Source organism: Lactuca sativa, chromosome 5 (genome assembly GCF_002870075.4).
Source record: "Lactuca sativa cultivar Salinas chromosome 5, Lsat_Salinas_v11, whole genome shotgun sequence".
In the NCBI taxonomy this organism is placed as follows: domain Eukaryota; kingdom Viridiplantae; phylum Streptophyta; class Magnoliopsida; order Asterales; family Asteraceae; genus Lactuca; species Lactuca sativa.
The window spans coordinates 333,437,864-333,461,969 of NC_056627.2; the positions used below are offsets into that span (position 1 = coordinate 333,437,864).

The following is a 24,106-nucleotide window of genomic DNA, read 5'->3' on the forward strand; positions in this document are numbered from 1 at the left end:
AAGGAGAATCAGACCCGGGTGGAGAGGAAACAAGAGGGAAAGCAAGAGCCAAGGCACGATCGGGACTAACTGGTGGAGGGAGCATCTCAACCAAGGGCACTTCCCGATATTTACAGGTGCCCTGAAAGCGACCCTCAACACCATCTCGAATGGAAGGATCCTCTCGTGACCTGCAAACAAGAAACAAGCCAACATAGTTTGCAAGAAAACACAAGAAAACAACAATCCCAAAGGGGGGGGGGGAGAGAGGTACTTACCGTCCTTCTCAACATAGAACTGAGGCATCATCCCCCAAGCCCTCCAAGCAGCACTCATCCCAACTGCAGCCAACATATGATCCTTCCAATCCTCGCCATTGATACAGATGGTCTTCAATGCTTGTGCCAAAGTGGCACTAGCACCCCACAGTTCTGGTGCTCGATCGAAAAAAGTAGTAAAATGAGGATATCCAAAACCAACAAGGTTGTGATTCACCCAGAGTCACCGGTCCTTCCAGTTCTTTTTTCAAGCTTTTTGGTTAATGATAAAGGCGTGAATACCCCGCCTCTGGGAAAAAGTCTGAGCACCAAACTTAGTAGAAGAATTGAAGAAAGCTTTGAATGCCTAAAACTGTGGCAGAACTTCATGGGTGCGACAAACGAGTTCAAAACTAACAATCATGTTGACAGCGTTCGGAGTCAAATCGTCCACACAGAAGCCATACTAACGCATAACCTCATCGAAGAAGTCTGTTGTTGGCAGCCTCAGACCAGCCTCGAAGATTGGAATGGGGACTCCAACTTTCCCCTCCGACAGACGAGAAATTATAGCCCCTTACGAGGGTATTCCACGCCATGCTTAGGGAGAAAGCCAAACCGCTCTTTGAGACCGGTGAACTCGCTTGGAGAAGGAACAATTTCGGTATCGAAGCCAGCCATTGTTTGTCGAAAGAGAGAGAGAGAGAGGGAAAGAAGTAGCAAGAGTAAGAAGAAGCAAGAATAAAAGAGAAAGTGGCACAAACAGGGGTAGATTTAAATGTAGATGTGAAGTTCAAGCAGTTATGATGATGGAAACCACTTGTGCAGACGCTTCCATCACGTCAGAAGTTATTAAAGAGCCATCCTCACCAAACACATGTCCAGATCTAAGCTAGAACAACTCAGCTACCCTAACCGAGCGTTGACGTCTACCATCCTAGGGGACTTGATAACGTATCCCACCAGGAATACGTCAAACATAACGGAACCATCAGTCTGGTAGACAATTTGGGCACAAGATTGTATGTCTAACGTCGCGTCCTCGCTCTCTCCCTCGACCTTGCGATATCGTATTCGTTCCTAGGCGCCCAAGCGCCAAGGTCAACGTCAGGACAAAATAGTACCAATTGCCTCCTAGAGCGACAGGTGCAGCGCTCAGGGCGCCGCTCCTGGCAAACCAGCACCACTAGCAAATAGTCACTCATGGAGCACGATCTACCAATCGAATGCCACCTATCCCTGCCAAACCTAAAAAGGTAGAAGATACTGTCAGGGATCTATCCCCCTAACCACAAGTATAAAAAGGTCCCTTCTCCTCCAAGATAAGGGATCGAAAAAATTCGACCCTTTCACTCTCACCCAACATCTCTTCACCTTCTCTCTAAGAAACCAACTGACTTGATCGTCAGAGCCTCGTTCCGGGACTTCTTCTCGGGCGATGAATGACGATCTTGTTTTCTTTGTTGTGATTCGCAGGCCTTTCGTTCCATTCTTCAAAGAGACGGAGTTAAGTCGAAGACATATCACAACAATTATAAAATAACTATGTGAAAGCATAAAACTCAAAGTAATTGACATACGAATTATAGATATTAGAAAATAGAAACCTATATGTATGACTACATAATATATTTGTAAAACATCTTTGTTATAATAAAGGGAAAATGATAAAATGCCCTATGAACTTTCTAGGGTTTACCCGTTCAGTCCCTAAAGTTTTTGTCGTGCTTTATGGGTCGCTATACTGGGATATGACCTGCTCTTTTAGTCCATATCAACCTGTAATAGCCAGTTCAGTGACCTTTTAGACCACAAAAACTCACATTGTGCCCCTATAAAGCCAAAAAAATAAGTTTGGTGACCTTTTAGACCAAAAAAACTCAATTCGTACCCTCCTAAGAAATCGATCGATGCTCTTCTTTCCGTCTTCACCCTCGATCGTCACACACACTCACCGAAAATCACAACCCTCTTCCCCTTCTAATCGATTCTCGATCACAACTCCTACCACTATTTTCTTTGATTCGATTTTAGCTCTTCAAGGAATTGACCCCCTCCTTCTTTATTATATGTTCAAAATCGCACAAGCTACCTCTCCTCCTCCCTCCGAGTTGCAGATTTAATGGATGCGATGTTGAGAAGGATGTGTGGGTTTGATGAGGTTCACAGAGAAAACGAGAGTTAATCTCTTTTTTCTTCGAATTGAGTATGAATCGACTTTAGGATAAAAGGAGATTTTTTTTGTACGAATTGATCCCCAAACTTACTTTTTTGGCTGTATAGGGGCACAATGTGAGTTTTTTTGGTCTAAAATGTCACTGAATTGGCTATTACAGGTTGACATTGACTAAAATAGCAAGTCATATCAAAGTTTAGGGACCCATAAAGCCCGACAAAAACTTTAGGGACTCAATGGGTAAAGCCTAGAAAGTTCGTAGGGCATTTTTGTCATTTTCCCTATAATAAAACAAACATTTTGATTAAAACATAACATATTTTTATGCACAATGATGTCACATGTCATTTTCTTAATATATTTTTTTATTTTTTATTTCAGTTGATATAAATCTCAAATTTTAAGAAGTTTAAAATTGAATTAAATTTTTTTTTCTAGATAATCTTCATAAAATGTCTCATTTTCTTATTTAATACAAATTCACAAATTTAAGGAGTTTTAAATTGAATAATAATTTATTCATGGTGCGACAACTACGAGACCTCCATTGATGTGTGGCAGTTGGATGCACTTCGTCGAAATCCTCGGTCGGAAATTACTTTTTCCGGAAACGGAGTGTCTGAATCAACCAATTGAAACTAATAGGGCATGTTCGACACACAGCATTTGAGAACATTTGAGAGCTTCTAACCTTTATCGTTTGATAAAACATTATATTTTGAACAGAAACCTTCGTTTGGCACTACAAGCTTCTAGTGTTTAGTTTAAACAAAACGCTCCAAATAAAATGCTATTTCACATAGCGTATAACAAAATGTTACCAACTAGAAGTTACATGCTACCTACTACCAACTATTTTTACCGAACACCCTCATAATCAACATTCCCAGCAATGGTTCCTCCAACATTGGACTTGCTGCAGTGCATGCATGTGTTTCATCTGCCGAATAGGATAGCATTAACAAGGGATCTGCATTCATCGGTCATTGGTTTTTCCTCTTTTTAGTTCTATAGATAAGATTCTTATAAACTAATAACATTCAAAGGAGAGGAAACCATCACCAAACAATATATTGACATTGAGACTTTTGCCACCTTAGCCATATGCTAATCGGTAAAACTTGGTAAAACATACATGGTTGGTATAATTAACGGGTCATATAAAGTTTAATTACTTATGTAACAACCATAAAAATTCAAGCCAATTTAAAACTTTTTAAAACATTTAGAAACCAAAAGTTATTACAAATCTGTTTTCAAAATAGTTCCATTTTAGAGTATCCCATAAACAAAGTCATAAAATGTGAGGAGTTGTACGATCACGCATTTGCCTTCCCGCGATCATCTGAGGTACCTGAAACCAAAACTGAAATTGTAAGCCCAAAGCTTAGTGAGTTCCCCCAAAATACCCATACACACAAAAATATACAAATTATCACGAACAACATACTATGGTCCAATCAACCATCGGGTTGGAATACCCCAGTCCCTCAACCATCCGGTTGGAATGCCAACATACTATGGGTCCAATCATCCTCGGGATGGAATACCCCAGGCCCACAACTAACATGTTGGAATGCCGACATACTACGAGTCCAATCATCCTCAGGATGGAATACTCACGGCCCATAACCATCGGGTTGGAATGCCCAAGTCATTCGCTTTCACACAAAGCAGATAAGCCTCAACCACCAATCAAACATGTGCACATATATCAGCTAATCACATAACAGTTTATAGATAGACAAACTAATCTAACAGATCTTGGCAACATATAACATCCTATCTACCAGGATACTGATCTAACAGATCATAACAACATATAACATCCTATCTACCAGGATACTGATCTAAAGGATCATACAATACTCGAGGATATAACATATCAGGATAGCAATCCAACAGGGTCGGCCTTGGTGCCTTAGACCCTTGAGTATAGTGAGGAAAACTCACCTCACAATTGTCGAACTGAAGTGGTAAGCTCAAACTCTCAAATCACCGCCACAGACTCCACCACCTATATTTACCATAGGATTATTTCCATAAATTTCCAATTTACTAAAATACCCCCAGAAGTCAACTGGTCAACCCTTGGTCCAAGTCAAAGTCAACAGTCCATGTTGACTCAACTCGTCGAGTGCAGCTAGCAACTCGTGGAGTTCCTTAAGATTTCAGAAGGTCATAAAATCCTCACCGACTCGCCGAGTTTCCGACCAACTCGTCGAGTCTACGTGTGTCCAGAAGTCGGGGAAAACCCTAACTTACTCGTCGAGTCCTCTGCTGACTCGCCGAGTCCATGCTGAAACCAAACAACAGGAAAACCCTTCCCAACTCGTCGAGTTTCTTATCAACTCGTCGATTTCATACAGTCCATTTATTGTCCAGATTATTTTGAGCCATTCCAAGGTTCCAAATGGTAGATCTAGCTTCCTAAGGCATGTTTATCACGTAAAGTCGCAAACTTTACGTGCATGCAAGGCTCTAAAGGCTTAGAATACCAAATCCAAGCTTAAAATGGGGTTTAACTCAAAGGGAATAGCTCATACTTGCTAAAGCTGGAAGCTTTATAGTTATAAGTTCAGATCTAAAGTTGCAACTTCAAACCCTAGCCCATACCCGAAAATGGTTATCATACATGCTACAAAAGCCCTAATCTTAAACATGAAGAGATCTAGAAGGAGGGAAGTCAAGGTAACGACTTGTTACCTTCAAGAGATGCTAAAATGGAGTAGAATTCAGGTCCTCAATTGTTCCTTGCTCAAAGCTTCTTGATCCTCAAGCTCCTCTCACCAAGATCCACCCTCCAAGCTTAAAACACACAAATATGGAGAGAAAACGTGTTTTAGGGTTTCTAGACTCAAAGGAGGCTATAAGGGAGGCTAAGGGGGATAATAACCCTTTAAATAGGGTGCACAACCCCCGAAAATTAGGATTTCATCCTTAAGAGTTTAGAAGGTCATAAAACCCTCACCGACTCGCCGAGTTTTCGACCAACTCGTCGAGTCTATGTGTGTCCAGAAGGTGGGGAAAACCCTAACCGACTCACCGAGTCCTCTGCTGACTCGTCGAGTCCATGCTGAAACCAAACAACAGGAAAACCCTTCCCAACTCATCGAGTTCCTTATCCGACTCGTCGATTTCATACAGTCCCTTTATTTTCCAGGTGATTTAAGCCATTCCAATGTTCCAAATGGTAGATCTAGCTTCCTAAGGCATGCTTATCACGTAAAGTTGCAAACTTTACGTGCATGCAAGGCTCTAAAGGCTTAGAATACCAAAACCAAGCTTAAAATGGGGTTTAACTCAAAGGGAATAATCCATACTTGCTATAGGTGGAAGCTTTATAATTATAAGTTCAGATCTAAAGTTACAACTTCAAACCCTAGCCCATACTCGAAAATGGTTATCATATATGCTACAAAATCCCTACTCTTAAACATGTAGAGATCTAGAAGGAGAAAAGTCAAGGTAAGAGACTTGTTACCTTCAAGAGATGCTAAAATGGAGTAGAGTTCAGGTCCCCAACCGTTACTTGCTCAAATCTTCTTGATCCTCAAGCTCCTCTCACTAAGATCCACCCTCCAAGCTTAAAACACACAAATATGGAGAGAAAGCGCGTTTTAGGGTTTCTGGACTCAAAGGAGGTTGTAAGGGAGGCTAAGGGGGGATAATGACCCTTTAAATAGGGTGAAAAACCACGGAAATTGGGGTTTCATCCTCCAGCTCCAACTCGTCGAGTCATACCTCCGACTCGGCGAGTTGGTCACTTAAACACGTGGCCAAATCCTTTCCTACTCGACGAGTCAGGGCATCCAACTCATCGAGTAGACCTTTCAATATGAAAATAAAGTTGTAAAATTAATACCTAAGAGTCGGGGTGTTACAACTTAGACTACTAAAAAGGTATATGGGTGACCTTTTAAACAAAACTTCAAAAGTTAGATGTGCTAGAATTAACCCTTGAAGTCCTACTAGTACATTGTCCAATTCAAAAACTTTTGAAATATTAAACCTAAGGTTGCGTTTAGTTGCGAAAAATTGGCCATTTTCCGGAAAAAAAAAATCCAACAAAAATGAGAATTTTGAAAACACGTTTAGTTCGTCTATTTTTTCTAAATTTTTCACGGAAAATGAAAATTTTACATTTTCTAAAATTACAAAAAAGTTGGAAACTTTTGTAAAATTGATAATTATTGTTTTCCATATTTTTCTAATTCCAATTTTTTTTCTAAAATATAAACACACACCCCATCCACCTCTACCTGCCCCAACCTTAACACCCCAACCCACCACACCCCTACCTACTCACACCCATCCAATTTAACCCCCCCCCCCCACATACACACATAAATACACACACCCACCCATCCCTACCCCTACCTTCGCAAACACACACACACACCCATCCCCACCCCTACCCTACCCCCACAAACACACATACACACATACAAACCTACCCCACCCCCACAAACACAAACACATCCACCCATCACCACTACCACAATCACCGACCTACCATCACCTTCACCACTACCACTACCCCATCACAACCACCCACCACCGCCGCCATCATCACCACTTCCACAATTGAGTGATTGACGCCACCACCATCGTCTGTCATCACCACCACTGCCGTGGACCTGCTGCCACCCCCTCCCCCACACTACCATCCCTACCGTTTTCTAAAAATGAAAACTGATAGAAAAATACACATATAAACACGTTTTCTAATTTTCTAAAACTGAAAATGATTAATGATTAATTTTAACTAAAAGCGTTTTCTAAATTTTCCAATGAAAAATGAAAAGGGAAAACCAAAACTGAAAAGGGAAAACGAAAAATGGAAAATGAAAACTATTTTTCCCTAACTAAACGCAACCTAAGGCTATGTTTGGCGTACTAGCTGAAAATCTAGCTGTTAGCTGATACCCATTTACCGTTAATTGAGTTTTCCTACAACAATAGTCATCACACTAGCATCAAGGCTGCACCGTTTGAGGCTCTTTATGGACGAAAACGTCGTTCCCCAGTATGTTGGGCAGAAGTTGGAGATACGCAGATGGCCAGAGAACGTCCAGGTGATACCTTACGTACTGGACCAGAAATAATCCACGAGACAACTGAAAAGATCGTGCAAATTAAGGATCGATTAAAGGCTGCACGTGATCGTCAAAAGAGCTATGCTGACATAAGAAGTAAGCCTTTAGAATTCCAAGTTGGAGATAAAGTAATGTTGAAAGTCTCTCCTTGGAAAGGTGTAATTCGATTCGGGAAGCGAGGCAAACTAAACCCACGATATATAGGACCTTTTGAAATTCTAGCAAGAATTGGTTCTGTCGCATACCAACTCAAGTTGCCTCAAGAGGTAAGTAATGTACACGATGTTTTTCACGTATCAAATCTCAAAAAATGTCTATCCGATGACATTCTTGTTGTACCTCTTGACGAGATACAAGTCAATACCAAACTCAACTTCGTAGAAGAACCTGTCGAGATCATGGATCGAGAAGTCAAACGATTAAAGCAAAGTCGTATTCCCATAGTGAAAGTTCGATGGAACTCTTTACGAGGACCTGAATTTACTTGGGAACGTGAAGATCAGATGAAAGCAAAATACCCCCAACTATTTGACCAAACCTTATCCACAAGATAAATTTTGGGACGAAATTGTTCTAATGGGGGGAGAATGTAACACTAGCCAAAATAGGTCAATAACAATCACATGTGATTATGCTAATCATGTAATGTGATAAATGTACTATGTATTTCATGATAAAATCTAATACAAATATGAACTTTCTTTATGATACAACTCAAAGTATACGTCCATACGATTCCAAAAATATAGAGAACGTCTGAATCTAACTTCACATGAAGAAGTTATGATAAACCGAACACTATAAATCTCTATAATAAGAGGAATTTAAAATAGACTTAGAATTAGCTATTTAAGTCTAAAATAGAGTTGTAGTACTCTTAAATACCTACGCGTGCATATAAAGAACGTCAAAAACGGAGTTCGTATGTGAAAGTTACGACCTTCCGAAGATTCAGCTGTCAAAAACCCTAATCCGACTGAGCTCACGACGTGAGCACATGAGTCACGACGTGAGGAGTCATTTATCCATATCTCGGAATCTAGAAGGTGTGTAACGAGGCTGCGAGGGGATCAGATCCAAACTCACGACGTGAGCAAAGATATCTCACGACGTGAGGAGTCACATGGCCACCTTCCGAAGCTAGGGACGCAAATGGCAAGACTACGGGATGATCATGCAAGACTCACGGCGTGAGCCTTATGAAACTCACGACGTGAGCCTTATGAAACTCACGACGTGAGCCTTATGAAACTCACGACGTGAGTTTCTAAAATCCTTACTATAAATAGCAGGTCCGACTTCAGCCATTCTTACACCTAAACTTCTTCTCTTTCTCTCCTTTGCTGAGGCCATTTTGCATCCCGAGCCCCGACGATCTCGCACGTTGACCGTTTTGCTTAGATAACATAAAATCACGCTACTAGGGTGAGTTTCATGGCCCCACTTTCTAATATTTAAGGAGAAAACGCATGCTAGATATTATATATATATATATATATATATATATATATATATATATATATATATATATATATATTATGTCTATATGATAGTATATGGTTATGATAACCGGGATATGATTGTTCTAAATATAACATTTTGAATACATACAACTATTATCAACTTATCAGTATGTTAATTTACTAATGTAGATCTTGAGTTATACTTAGGATTCTATATATATGTTGTGTGCGATATAATACCGAAGTTATATTCTAAAGTTCTAAATGTTAAGTTATATAGTATGTTGCTATTAATAGTTTTATGTCAAGATAAAACTGGATATGTTATATATTGTTATTATTAGTTTTATGTCAAGATAAAACTGGATATGTTATATGTTGTTATTGTTAGTTTTATGTCAAGAAAAAACTTGGTATTGTTATTGATAGTTTTATGTCAAGATAAAACTAGAAACGTTATATGTTGTTATTATTGGTTTTAGGTCAAGATAAAACCTGGTTTTACTTCAAGATATAGCTATTATACTGCTTAAATGTTATGAAGTTAGAAGTAATGTTTAAAAGGATAGTCTAGTAACTTAGGTTTTTAGACATGAAGATGCTTTTGTTGTTAGAGCTATAGGAAGCCGTCAAAGTCTACATGAGTAATTGTATTCATCAACTAAGATTGGGGATCTTAGCGGAAATCCTCTGAACTGTAACCGTTAATCCCATGTGAGCGAGGAAGTCGTGTATAATTAGTATACGGGTTGACCACCCCACTTGTGACTGTTAGCTACAGTCAACCAAAAGCAAGTGATGAACTATCCTTTTATTTGTTATTGTTCCGGCGTCGATGAAGCGTACGGTGTTGTTTCTCATGGTAAATCATGAGTGTGTTTGTTTCTCATGGTAAATCATGAGTGTGTTCTATCAGATGTATTATGTCATAGCAGCGGTTACAGGCTCATGGTAGCAAATTGTTAGAAACATTATACCTTGTCGTATACAAGTATTAATGTTAAGTATAAGTTTTCCCCTACTTATACCTTATGATTAAGAAATGTTTAGGTATAACACTTAATTGATAAGTATACTATTATACCTAATATACATACTAAATGTTGGAGAGTCAAAATGATATTTTCAAAACTATACTTTTGAATGTGTGAAAATGTATTATTTTATGGAGTCAAAACCTGTGGACTCACCAACTTTATGTTGACGTATTTTTAAAATGCATGTGTTTTCAGGAACTTGAAAAGTTGATATGTATTCGAACAGGGGAAGTTTTACTATCATCTTTCTGTTTATTAAGAAGTATGTCATAGTCGGATATTATGTAATAAATACTAGGAAAACAATAATGTAACTTTCAATTATCAATAAAGGCATGTATTTTCTTTAGTATTGTTCAATGTATGTTATATAACTGTGATACAAAAAATGACGTTACACTACCTGGTGTTTCCGCCGACGGCCGGGGTGTGACACAAACCAACCATGAAAGCTTTAATGAAGTTTAGAGAGGAACAAAAACCTTTGTTTCGAGCAAAATCGCCTCTCAAAATTCTTGGGTTACCGTTTCAATCAAGCATTGTAGCTAGGGAATCGAAAGAGCTTTCATTGAATCTCAACACTTACTTCGAATCGGGGCCGTCGTTGAAGGTTTCTTATCGTCCAAATGATTCTCTAAATCCGTTTAGTGTCGTACTCAAACCGGCCATTTCGGTTCGCCGATCTCTAGCTCATTCAACACGAGCGCCGAATTTAATTTGAGTCGAGATGGTCAAAACCCTAGTTTTTTGTTCACTTCAAGCCTCAATTTGGAGATTTCATTGTCAAAAATGTTCAATCGTCGGTGTTTAAGAAGCAAATTACTGGTGTTGCCGATGAAGATGCAGCGGTGAAGGGCGTATTGTCAGACGTGGAAATTACCGCCATGGCGGCTGTCCAATTAAGGGAAAACGCTACGTTGAGCTTTCGTTGGGGATTTAGGGTTCCGACGACGGGAGACTCGTCGATGGTGCAGATGAAGACGAACAACTCAATGACTGGGATTCCCCTCCAGAAGCTTCCATGTTTATCATAAACAAGATCGGGATCAGTTCAAGGAAGGTGGGGCCGGTACCCAGTGACACGACGGAAGCCTTTTTGGGCGTTAAAAACAGCTGGAGATCATTCAAACTGAAAATGGAGCGTTAAAGAAAGCCATGGATAACTTGAAGTGTGATTTTTCTAACGGAGTGGAGTTCATACAAGCTGATAATAGGGTGTTAAAGAAAACCATGAATGATTTGAAGTGTGAATTTGCTAACGAAGTGAAGATCATACAATCTTAAAGAAAGCCATAGATAACTTGAATCGTGAATTTTCCAACGGAATAGATATTATACAGGCTGATAACGGGGTGTTAAAGAAATCTACAGATAACTTGAATTCTGAATTTTCTAAAGGGGTGAAGATCATACAAGCTGATAATGAGGTGTTCAAGAAAACCATGGATAGATTGATGAATGAAATATGGTGGACGAATGTTTGAAGAGCTAACCGTTGGCGTCTACTCCTACAATATCTCTACAAAATAAAGACCCATGGACTCTTCTAGAACAAATTTCAACTCTAAATCATTAACTTTGATTGTGGATGCCTGGATGGCGCATATAATCGTTAGAAGGGTATCTTCGATAATTAATCAAAACTAGCAATAGTGGAACCTTGAAATTAATTTAAAAAAAAAAAGACATATGTATAAAAAATCATTAGTCTTTTTAAAGTCATTTTTTTTAATGGAGACCCGATTTTTTATTAATTTAAATATCATCATATAACGAGTGAGATGGCAAATGGGCAACAAGATGCGTCGCTATGCCTTTTTGTATGGTAAAGGTAATTCGTTTAAATACTATATTCATAGATCGGGGGATATATAACATTTACATGCATATCTGTCGCATGCATTTAATATTTTATATGAATAAATAAACATATTAGTATTTTTAGTAATATTTTGTATAGAAATCAATTATGAATAATTTTCCACTGAAGTGATTTAAGGATATTGAGTTAACAGAAATTACCTACAATTTATTAAAATCACGTACATTCGAACGTCAGTTGAAATATTATATTTGTACAGGTGTACACTAAACATATTTTGTAATAGTAAAAAAAAAAAACTTATTTTATAATGATATAAAGAAAATTGATTTTGAGATCGAAAACGTTATATATATATATATATATATATATATATATATATATATATATATATATATATATATATATATATATATATATAACAACCAAGCAGGACCATAAAGAGATATGAGTAATTTTGGATATGAGTAATTTTTAACGCTATTTTAAAAAAATATTTTTAAACAAAAGAGTTAGGTGGGTAGGCGAGTCAATGAGTATAACGCCCTAAAACATCATTGTGGCTATAAAAGCGGGGCTAAAACATGACTTTGCCTTTTTCTCCAGACTCCTTTTTTTTTTTTAACTCATATCTGATTATGATTTGCTGATCATAATACTGCTTCCATGAGAATACTATGTGATATTAACGAATTAGCCTTGCATTAGGCTTAAAAATAAAATGAAGTATAAGGAAGTAGACTAACCAGAAAGGTGAATCCAAGATTGTTGTATAGTAAAACTTTGATACTCCAAACTTATTTCAAACTATTTATTGCAGAAGGATTTCTTACAAGAGGAGATTACAAGAGAGAAAGATAAAAATGGCTCCAGACCTGTCTCAAACATAAGAGAGAGGCTACATAAATAGATCAGGAGGCCACCAAAACAAACAAAACCTAAATTATTACATTTAGCATTGGTAAACAGCTTTAAGAAAAGTATAAATGACTCTTTGTTTGATTCTTCTTGCTTTAAAAATATCTGACGAATATTATTCTTTGTCTTCAATAATTCTTGAAGAATATCATCCTCTTTTATTTTGGTCCATCCACTTGTCACCTTGAGTCTATTGTGGTGCTGTCCTTTTTGTTTTGGAAAGATTCTTTCGTTGAGTGATTGACTCCTCAATCATGTCAATCATGCAATCAATGGGGAGGTCTTCATCTAGAATTTCTTCATCATCTGGCTAGGATTTCCCCGCTAAACACTATGATTGGCTGTGGTTATCAACTGACATATTATCTGAAATATCTTCACTTGAACCTTCATCTTTTGCATTTTCATGTTTTGTAAACCGTTTAAGGTTTTCTTTTAATTCAGAACAGTATAACCTGAATGACTTGATTATTTCTTCTTTAGTTTGATTGACCTTTTGAGAAGTTGAGGGGGCTACTTCTGTTGAGGAGGTTATTTCCGAGAAATTTTTCTGGTCTTGGTATTTCTTAATTTGCTGATTGATATGATCAATTGTTTCCTGTGCATTAAGGATTTTTGTTTCTGGATTTCTATGAAGCATTTTAGGCCAGAATTTGGTAAAGTATGACCTTTGTATAGAAGGAAATTTGGAGGGAGTATAATCCACATGTGGGGACCATTTCCAAATCCAAGGAATAGAAAATTCCATGAAAAAATGCATGGAAGATATTGCTTCCAGCCCTTCTGATTTTAAAGGAATGGCTTGGTTTCGGTATCTAGGAGAGACGGGTAACCATTCCCTATATAATCTCCTAAATGGTTTTTCAGGGAGAATATCTATACTTGGGCCATATGAGATCCACCAATTAGTGAACCAATTTAGTATATCTTTACTTTGGTTATAAACATTTTCACATACTTTAAAGAACCAAGTATGTTTTCTTTGAGGGTTCTCATATAAGAAGGCTTTATGAAAGCTTTCAATATAATCCCAATATGTAAATTTCATTGGTATCTTCAAAGGAGGGAGTATAAACTCTTTTTCCTTGAGGGTACTTAATCCCCATTCCTCAGGTGATATGATCTTTTTGATAATGGCTTTGCTAAAATTGTAAACACTGGTATTACCTCCAGATGTAAAATGAGAAAATTCAACCGATCCGGTTATTTTCAAAATATTCTCATAATATAATCTTTGTTTATAAGAATATCCAGCGTATGTCGCTGTATCCAAATATCTTGTCATTAAAAACCATGGATCATCATTGTTTTCAAAATAAAGCATTATATCTTTATGTTCTAAAATAATAATATTATCTCTATGAGATGATTCTTTATATTCAAAATTATCGTTGATGGTTTCACCATCTGTGATCATTTGGGCGAAACTAGGAGTATTTTCCCTTTTTGATTCTAAAAATGCTTTAAACTCCTCATATAATGGGCTTCCAGGAACTGGAAGAGACTGATCATTTGCTTGTGACGAATTTCCAGTTCTATAAGAACTGCTTGAAGCCGTAGGATTTCCTCGACCTCTACTATAACCACCCTGTATAAAGGATGGCCTCTTCCACGATTGGAATTCATCCTGCAAATTAGCATGTGGTTTCTGAGATTTTCTTATGAAGATATTTGAACATAATGTTATATTGTTTCATGTCAGTTCTTGTTATCGGTCTTTCTTTTTTACTTCGTTTGATAAACGATTCTAAGACCTTAATATGTTTACAATGAAGATTATTCTTTACTTGTAATCTTGAGTCACCCATAAGAATGTTACCTGAAAATGTCAATTTAAGAGTAATATAAGTTTGTTCTCAAGATTCTTGAGCTGAATTCTTAAACCAATTAATCTTAAATTAATTACTGTTCTCCTAAAATATGGTTCATTTGTTAAGTTGGTTAATTCAACTTCCACTTCATTAATTAAATTTTTTGTATTAATGATATCATGAGATAACTGTCTTAGCTGACTATAACTCATTCAGAAATTCTCTAGTTAAAAAATCGGGAAGACTATTATCACTTCCTTTTTTATATTGAATTTCAAAATCAAAACATGCTAATATAGCTTGCCATCTAGTAAACATTTGTTTAGAAACATCATGTTTAAAGTCTTTATTAAACATGAATTTAGCTGCCTGACAATCTGTTTTTATAATGAAATGTTGATTATATAAATTGTCTTGAAATTTAAGAATACATTTTACTAATGCTAAAATTTCTTTAGCGGTAGTAGAATAATTCTTTTAACTAGGAGTCCATTTTCCAGAATGAAATCTGACTAAAAATTCATGCTTATTGTTAGGGTGAATTTGTTTTAAAATTCCTCCAAACCCTATTTCAGAGGCATCTGTTTCAACTATCTTTTCCCAATTAGGATTAGCCAAAGATAAGCATGGTAGATTTTTTACTTTATCTTTTATTCTTTTAACCGCTTGGGTATGATTATTAGTCCAAGCACTAGGGTTCTTTTTCAACCTGTCATAAAGAATTGCACTATCGGTTGATAAATCTTTATAAAAAGGTGATATATAATTCAGGCTACCTAAAAATCTTTGTAGTTGAGTTTTATCTTTTATCTCATCTGGGAATTTTGCAGCAAAATCTATACTTCTTTGTATAGGGATGACTTGTCCCTTTTCAATATTATGACCCAGAAATCTTACCTTTGTTTGAAATAAAGACATTTTAGATCGTGATATTACCATACCATTGTTTATTATTATTTTTTCAAAAGTATGCAGATGATCAAAATGTTCTTGAATATTTTTCGAAAATACTAAAATATCATCTATATAAACAATAATAAAATTGCTATAAGGATTAAATATATCATTCATTATATTTTGAAATTCTGAAGGGGCATTTTTTAGGCCGAATGGCATAACATTCCATTCGTATTGTCCAAAAGGAACATTAAAGGCAGTTTTATATCTATCCTTGTTATCAATTTGAATTTGCCAATACCCTGATTTTAAGTCAAACTTTGAGAATATTAAAGAGTCATGTAAACGATCTAATAAATCCTTCTTATTAGGAATAGGATATCTAATCCATTTTAAGACCTTATTAAGTGGCTTATAATTGATAACAAGTCTTGGAACTCCCCTTTCTTGTTCTGAATGTTTGTTAACATAAAACGCGGTACATGACCATGGAGATTTAGAAGGTTGTATTAAATTTTTATCTAATAAGGAAGTTATTTCTTTTTTACATATATTCAGATATTCAAAATTCATTTGACATGGTCTTGCCTTGGTAGGAATTTGTTTTTCATTGAAACCTTCCTCATAAGGAAGCATAACTATATGTTTTTTTTCTTTCCCAAAAAGCATTAGGATGGTCATTACAAATGTTTAAGGAAAATCTGTTTGTTAAAAGTTTAATTTTGTCCTGTAATCTAGGTTGTTCTAATTGTTCATCTATTTGAACAGTCCTAATTTCTTCTTTAAGAAAATTTATTTGGTTTTTCTTTAAATTCAACTCATTGACCTAGATAGAATAAGGGTCAGAGACAAAATTTAATATAACAGGTTGATTCTTATAAGATCCTATAATTTTATTTTTATCAATAGTTAGTGGTAATATCATTTCCAAAAAAGGATTTCCTAGAATCATTGTATTACTAGTCATATTTTTAATTATAGTGAAATTAATAGGTATGCAGACGTTTTCTGTACAAATTTTTGCATCTGTTAATTTATATCTAATATCTAATTTAGAACCTGATACTTCTCTTAACGTATGTGTCGATTTTTGAAAATATTTAGTAGGTATTAATCCTTCTCTTATACAATTTAGATCTGCTCCGCTATCTATTAGGGCAACAAAATTCCTTTGATAATTGTAAGTAATAAATATATTAATTGTAACATGCCATTTTCTAGATATTACTAGCTCCATTGATTGAAGAAAATTATTATCAGTATTATTGTTAGTACCAGCATCCTGATTATTTTGTAGTTTTTCTAATTTATTAATTTTTTGATTATTTATTAATTGATCATTTTTTATTTTGGATATATCATGTTTTAAAGATTGAATTTCAACCTGTAAGTCCTGTACTGTAGGTGTATTAGTAGAATTTTTATTTCTTCTTTCTTTTAACATATCATGTATATTTTTAATTGAATAAATCCCTTCTTCTTTTATATTTGTACATTCAAAATTGTATTTGGTTTAACCAGTAAACCGAAACGAATAACCAAATACTGATCAAAACGAACCTTATTTAGTTTTATTATAGTTCGTTTTAAGATATAAAAAAAATAAACTTAATCAATTAAATCGAAAACTGAAAAAATAACACATTTAAAGTCAATTACAAGGTCAAACATAACACATTGCTCCAAAGTTTCGTTTAAGGAGAGAAAAGAAATGAAGCGGAAGGATTCGGAACAAAAAATCATTACGCCTGAGTTTATTTATTGGAATGAAGATGAAGGAATGGGAAGGATGATTTATGCTTATATTCCTTAGAAACTATCCTCTCAAATCGGGAGAAACCGGAGAGAAAGGAAAGGAACATTATTCTCTTTCTTTTCTTTCATTTCCTTTAATGAACTCGAGAGCGGAGTGTAACTTTCACAAAATTTACACTCTTAGTACGCAATATCTCTAATTTAAAATTTCATCATAACTTCCTATAAATTTCATTTTTATTTATCAACGCCATTATTTGTTTTATTTTTAATTTCCATTTTTTTTAAACAAAATTGACCGAAAATTCTAGGCCCAAAATGAGGATGTTACACTACCTATTCCACTTCCTTAGTAAACACCAAGCAAAGAAGAGACAAAACATCCAATCCTCAATCATCTAGGTTAAACCTAGTAGGAAGCTTATCTACGGTTAAGCGCCAAGCAAAAACATTTTATAGGAAGAAGCCATACCTATCGTGTAGGATCGTTCTAATTACCAATTATAAGTCATTTGACCCCCAACAAATAGAGGTGTACAAACCGTTTTTTCCAAACTAAACCAGTTCAGTAAACCGGTTTGGTTCCGATTCAATAATAGCAACCCCGGTTCAACAATAAATCGGTTCAGTTCAAACTGAATTGGTTCCATCATAAAAAACCTCGAACCTATCTAAACCGGTTACATCGCTTCTAAACCAGTTCGATTGGTTCGACTACCGATTCTAAACCGGTTTCAATGCCTAAAATCTCGAACGGGTGCAAACCAACGGTTCGACTCTTGAATCGGTTCGCTTCATAGTGAACCGGTTTACCGGCTCCGTGATTGATTCGGATCGTAAACCGGTTTTTTGTGCACCTCTACCAACAAAGACCACATCTAACGATTGATGAGATTTGATAAGGGTTAATAACTTAGGAGGTAAATAAGGTTTTAACTTTGTTCACTTTAGGTCCTTAAGATTTTTTTTGTACATATTACACCAACATGATTGTTATAACCGTTTAAAAAAGGTAATAAGATTTAAATTTTGTCCACAATAGGTCCCTAACGTCTTTTGTTGTACATATTACACCAACATGGTTGTTATAACCATTTAAAGAATGGTAATAAGGTTTAACTAGGGATGAGCTTTGGAACCGGAACCGGTTTTCGTATATTATAAGAACCGGGAACCGGACCGTCGGTTCTAGCGCTGGTTCCGGTTTCGGTCCCGGTTTTTCGGTTATTTTTCAAAGTAGAACCGGTTGATATACTATAGATTATATATTATCTTCTGGAGCTTGTAAATGATTCAATATTTAACAAAATTATGACTTTTTACACTCTAAATTGAAGTACAAACACTAAATTACATGATGAAAAAAGAATCAAGTAATTCCGACTTCATATGAGTGAGTTATGCGCATTTAAAAGCGGGGACAGATTCCAAAAAAATAAAAAAATGCTGAAACAGAAAAAAAAACGCAGCATTGATATGTTGTCTTCTGGGGTCTATAACTGATTCAATATCTAACCAAAATATGTGTTTTTATAGTCTAAAATGAACTACAAACATCAAATTACATGCTGGAAAAAAAATTAAGTAATTCCGACGTCATATGAATGAGTTATACACATTTAAAAAATGGGACATATTCAAAAAAACAAAAAAATAATGCTGAAATAAAAAAAAAATGCAACATCGATATGCTTTCTTTCGGGGCATGTGTCTGATTTAATATCTAACCAAAACATATGTTTGTACCGTCAAAAATGAATTACAAACTCCAAATTACATGTTGGAAATAAAATCAAATAATTTCGACTTCATATGAGCGAGTTATGCACATTTTAAAAAATGAAAAAAAAAATGTCAAACCGGTTCCGGTTCTTAGAACCGGGACCGGTTTTCATAAAAATGGAGAATTGGTAACCGGACCTATTACCAATTTCGGTTCCGGTCCGGTTCCGGTTCCGATGGTTCTAATGCTCATCCCTAAGTTTAACTGTGTCCACATTAGGTCCCTATTTTTAATATGTTATCATTTCATCTAATTCTTTTACAATTTATATTAGTATCTAGTTAGATAACTTCATCATTTCATCTTCTCATTTTAGTCGCCCATTCACCACAACCACGGTTTCAATCAAAAGGTTACGTAAGCCAGTGGCGGAGCCAGGTCAAAGTAAAAGAGTATCCCCGAAAAGTAATGAGATATCCCCGATAAGTAATGGCTCTGCCAGTTGGGTATCTACGACAGACAATTAATTATCGAGGATACCTCATTACTTGTCGGGGATACTATTTTATTTTGGCTTTAGCTTTGCCACTATCTTATAAGTTATCCAGAATTTATATAATGACATAAAATGACATTTAAAAAACATGTTTTCTTAATTAATTAAGTGGTATATTTGGAAATTGAAAAAAAAAAAAAAAAAACTTTAAAAAACTAGTCTAATTATCTTTTTAAAATGCTAGTTTATAAGCAAATTTCTGGCTTGCCAAACATAACAACTTAAAAAATATCGAAAAATAAACTAGCTTATAAGTTAGTTGTTGCGTCAAACATAGTCTTAATCATTAAGACTTTCATTATTATTAGCTTTTTTTCATAAAAATGAAAAAAAAAAAAAATGTTATGTAGCATTTCGATTCAAATCGCTGTTGTAGTGAATGAGCGACTAAAATGAAAAGATGAAATGATGAAGTCATCTACCTAGATACTAATATAAATTGTAAAAGAATTAGATGAAATGATAAAAATATTAAAAATATGGACCTAATATGGACACGGTTAAACCTTATTCTCTTTTTTTAAACGGTTATAACAACCATGTTGGTGTAATATGTACAAAAAAATATCTTAGGAACCTAATATGGATAAAATTAAAATCTTATTACCCCTTTTAAACTGTTTATAACAACCATATATCGGTGTAAAAAAAAAAAAACTTTAAAACCTGGACAAAGTTAAAACATTACTACTATCCTCCTACGTCCGATTTGATAATGAGTATGGATAATATGGGCATGATACCAGCCCATTGATGACTTCCCTCTAAAGCCTTTAAGATAAGTCACCAAACTGATATGGCCCAATAACTAATTCCAAATGCATAGAAATCTGTTGTCCAGTTCAACAATATAGACTCTATTAAATTGAACCTCTAAAAGGGTAACTCTTACCCAAACCTCTTCGGACTTCCATCGAATAAGTAAAAGAGCCATTACAAAACATCTTCTTACACCAAGCATAAAGATTCACACTATTGTCATGTAAGCGGACTATAGTTCGAACTTCAAACCACATACAACCAAGTAAAATGTCAATTAAACGATTACCACTCAGAAGACAATCGATAAACCCACTAACCTCATCAATAGCCTTCACCACCATCACCCAAAAGACATTTGTGTCGGTGTGAAACCGCCAAACTGGATTGAAAAATGACCAATTGAGGGGAATAAACTACTAACAAGAAGACCACCATGCTATTCGAAAATCTTGAATTGAGTTATCATAAATTCATTTATTATTTGAGTTTTGCCGTTGGAAAATAAGTGATGACTGAAATAATGATAGTAGCCGAAAACAATTTTGATGGAGGCGATAACTTAAAAAGGTAATGAAATGTTTTATACTAAGGATTTACGGTTTTAGATTGGAGGTTTCGGGTTCAAATCTACTTGGTAGACATGGACACGTCTTAGATTGAAGGTCACATATTAAACCCAGACATAAATATATTACCTAACTTGATGAATTTAAGTTATCCACAATCATTTTAATCTTTGAAATTTATTCCACGAGTTTTGTACACAACCATTGTAAGATTTGAATTTTGTTACCATTTCATGTCTATTTTTTAAACGTTGGTTAATACATCATATCTTTATGATAGATATTTTGAATATAAAATTCCTTAAAAGAAATTTAAATTCAAATTTGAATTAATACTCATAATCGTAAACTTGGACTTTTATTTATTTTGTAAATAAAATCAAAACGAAACAAAACATTGCCCAATTTAAAAATTTTGAACTATCAAAGCTCTAAAAAATTTCGAAAATTTAAATTTTCTTTGATTGCCACCTTAACTTCATTTACATATATACCCCCAACAATTATTTATCTTTTTATCCAAAAAAGGGTATTATTGACAATAATAATTTAGAATGTTGACAAAATTACAATTTCTACAAATTAAAAAAATCCAGTTTCCCATCCTTTATATTGAGCGAAACTGTCGCCGGGAAACTCACCTCAATACCCGCTCTTCCCCTTTTTAAACCCTCGCCGCCGCCGTAACCGTCACACACACAGAGTAGCCATGAAAGCTTCAATCAAATTTAGAGATGAACAAAAGCCTCTGTTTCGAGCAAAAGTGCCTCTCAATATCCTTGGGTTCCCGTTTCAATCAGGGATTGTAGCCGGTGAATCGAAAGAGCTCTCCTTGAATCTCAGCACTTTCTTCGAATCAGGTCCCTCGTTGAAGGTCGCTTATCGTCCAAATGATTCCATTAATCCGTTTAGTCTCGTATTCAAAACCGGAATCGGCCATTTCGGTTCGCCGATTTCAAGCTCATTGAACATGAGCGCTGAATTCAACTTGATCGGAGGCAGTCAAAACCCTAGTTTTTTTGTTCACTTCAAACCTCAATTCGGCGACTTCACTATCAAAAAAGTTCAATCATCAGTGTTTAAGAAGCAAATTAACGGTGTTAGCGGAGCTGCAGAGGAAGATGCACCGGTGATTGTTGATCTGTTCGAAAACGGCAAGAAATTTTCCAATTCGCCGTTGGAATCTCCAGCCGCCGGTCTAGTGAAGAGCGCCTTATCCGACGTCGAAATGACCGCCACGACGACCGTTCCGCTGAGGAAAAACGCTATGCTGAATTTCCGTTGGGGCGTTTGGCTCCCGGAGGCGGAAGACTCGGCGATGATGCTAATGAAGAAGAACAACAATTCAATGCCTGGGATTTCGTTTCAGAAGCTTCCAGTCTTGATCATAAACAAGATCGGGATCGAGCACAAATCGGGTGCCGATTGCAAGGATTCAAGCAAGGTGGGACCGGCAACCACTGACGCGGCGGAGGCCTTTTTGGGCGTCAAGAAACAGCTGGAGATCATACAAACTGAAAATGTGGGATTAAAGAAAGCCATGGATAACTTGAAGAGTGAATTTTCTGCCGTTAGATTTAACGGCGGAGACGTCAATGCTCGTTTTTGCGGGAAGGCTATGGAGAATGAGATTGTGAATGAAGAATCGAAGAAGAATGGTTTTAAGGGTATCTCTGATAATTAATAAAAGTTGCAGGTTTTGTTTAAATATTCTAGATTTTTTGAAGTATCTTGTGGTTCATAATGAAGGTCATTCATTCATGTGGTATTACTACCTTGATTTTCTTGTGTAGTATTTTTGAGTAAATTTCATGTCGTTTTTTGTTAAATTATATGGTTTTGTGTTAAATAAGGTGTCTTTTTTTTTTGTTAATCATTTTCGTTAATCTAAATACCGACTTATTTATTATAAAAAATAAAAAATAAAAAATAAAAAAAAAAAAGTCTTCATAATTATAAAGTTGTTCATCTTATTATCTTTGTATAAGTTGAAAATTTACAAATGTTATTATCAGTACGGCCTACGGCGGCAACAACAAACCCATGATCCCACTCAAATCGGGTAAAGTGAATGTGGTTGTCATTGCTTTACAAAACATTGACCGTTCAGTTTTTCGAAAAATAAATAAATCAAAAAAATTGTTTGTCAAACTTAAAAACAATTTTAAGAATAGTTTTTCTATTCTATGGAGATCAAAAAGGAAAAAAATCAAGGTATAGACTTTATACCTTCAAAAGATGCACACGGAGGAGTAGTTTTTGGATTTATAAGCTTGCAAGCAAGACCTCCTTCTCCAACAACTATCTTCTTCAAAAAATAAGCACCAAAAATCACTAATAATCTCCAAACCCATACAAACAAGGCGTAGACTCGAGATTAGGGTTTATGAAGGAAGGTGGCTGATAAGGAATGTCCAAAAGAGGCATAAGGTGGTTTAAATAGGGGAGCAAACCCTTAAAATTAGGTTTTAGAGGTTGAGCTAGTACGCCTGGCGTACCACACGTACACCCAACGTACTAACATGGATTTCACGATCCATTCTCATGAGTACGTTGCGCGTACCCACATGTATGTCCAACGTATGGGCTGAAATGCAAAACTCAACCACATGTGACCAAATGTGCAAACTTCAATTAGGTTTAAGGGCCAAAATGGAAATACCTGATAATCGGTGTTACAATTCTCTCCCACTATAGTCAAACTTCGCCACTGAAGTCATCCTTGGGAAATAGATCAGGATAGTTCTCATGTATCTCAGGATTGGGCTCCCACGTCCACTACGAGCCTTTTTCGGTGTTGCTACTGAACTTTGACCAAGTTCACTACCTTGTTCCTCAAGGTCTTCACTATCCGATCCATAATTGCCACCAGCTTCTCGATGTAATTTAGGCGGTCATCGACCTGGATGTCCTCTAAATGGACCACATTTGTCTCATCAGCTATGCACTTCCTTAACTGAGAAATATGGAAGGTATCATGAATCTGCCTCAACTCCTCCAGCAACTCTAACCAATAAGCTATCTTGCCCATACGGGGCAATACTCGGAAAGGGCCAATAAACATGGGGACCAGCGTGCCCCGCTTCCTGAAGCGAATAACACCCTTCTAGGCTAACACCTTCAAAAGCACTAAATCTCCCACCTGGAACTCTAGCTCAGAGCGTCGCCGATTTGCATAACTCTTCTGGCGACTTAGGGGCGTCAACAATCTCTATCTAACTTGTTGGATAAGCTCAGTCGTCTTGAGCACTATATTCATGCTCCTCATCACTTTCTGTCTAACCT

At 35.9% G+C, this 24,106-nt stretch overlaps 2 protein-coding genes across 2 annotated transcripts; both read left to right on the top strand.

Moving 5' to 3' along the window:
* Positions 1–10,456: 10,456 nt before the first annotated feature.
* On the top strand, positions 10,457–11,495 carry LOC128126137 (uncharacterized). Its single transcript, XM_052763879.1, has 4 exons — positions 10,457–10,684; positions 10,773–10,904; positions 10,952–11,080; positions 11,352–11,495. The coding sequence occupies exons 1-4, from the start codon at positions 10,457–10,459 to the stop codon at positions 11,493–11,495; spliced, it is 633 nt and encodes a 210-aa protein (XP_052619839.1).
* Positions 11,496–21,421: 9,926 nt separating this feature from the next.
* Positions 21,422–22,673, top strand: LOC111908974 (uncharacterized). The gene has a single exon (XM_023904772.3). It carries the CDS (start codon positions 21,531–21,533, stop codon positions 22,503–22,505), a length of 975 nt encoding a protein of 324 aa, XP_023760540.1. The 5' UTR covers positions 21,422–21,530; the 3' UTR covers positions 22,506–22,673.
* The last annotated feature ends 1,433 nt before the right edge of the window (positions 22,674–24,106 follow it).

Excerpts from the sequence above, each read along its gene's own strand:
- LOC128126137 (XM_052763879.1), top strand. The coding sequence starts at position 10,457 with ATGAAAGCTTTAATGAAGTTTAGAGAGGAACAAAAACCTTTGTTTCGA. Across the intron at positions 10,685-10,772 it reads TACTCAAACCGGCCATTTCG|CCTCAATTTGGAGATTTCAT; the intron begins GTTCGCCGATCT and ends GTTCACTTCAAG. Across the intron at positions 10,905-10,951 it reads AAATTACCGCCATGGCGGCT|GGTTCCGACGACGGGAGACT; the intron begins GTCCAATTAAGG and ends TTGGGGATTTAG.
- LOC111908974 (XM_023904772.3), top strand. The coding sequence starts at position 21,531 with ATGAAAGCTTCAATCAAATTTAGAGATGAACAAAAGCCTCTGTTTCGA.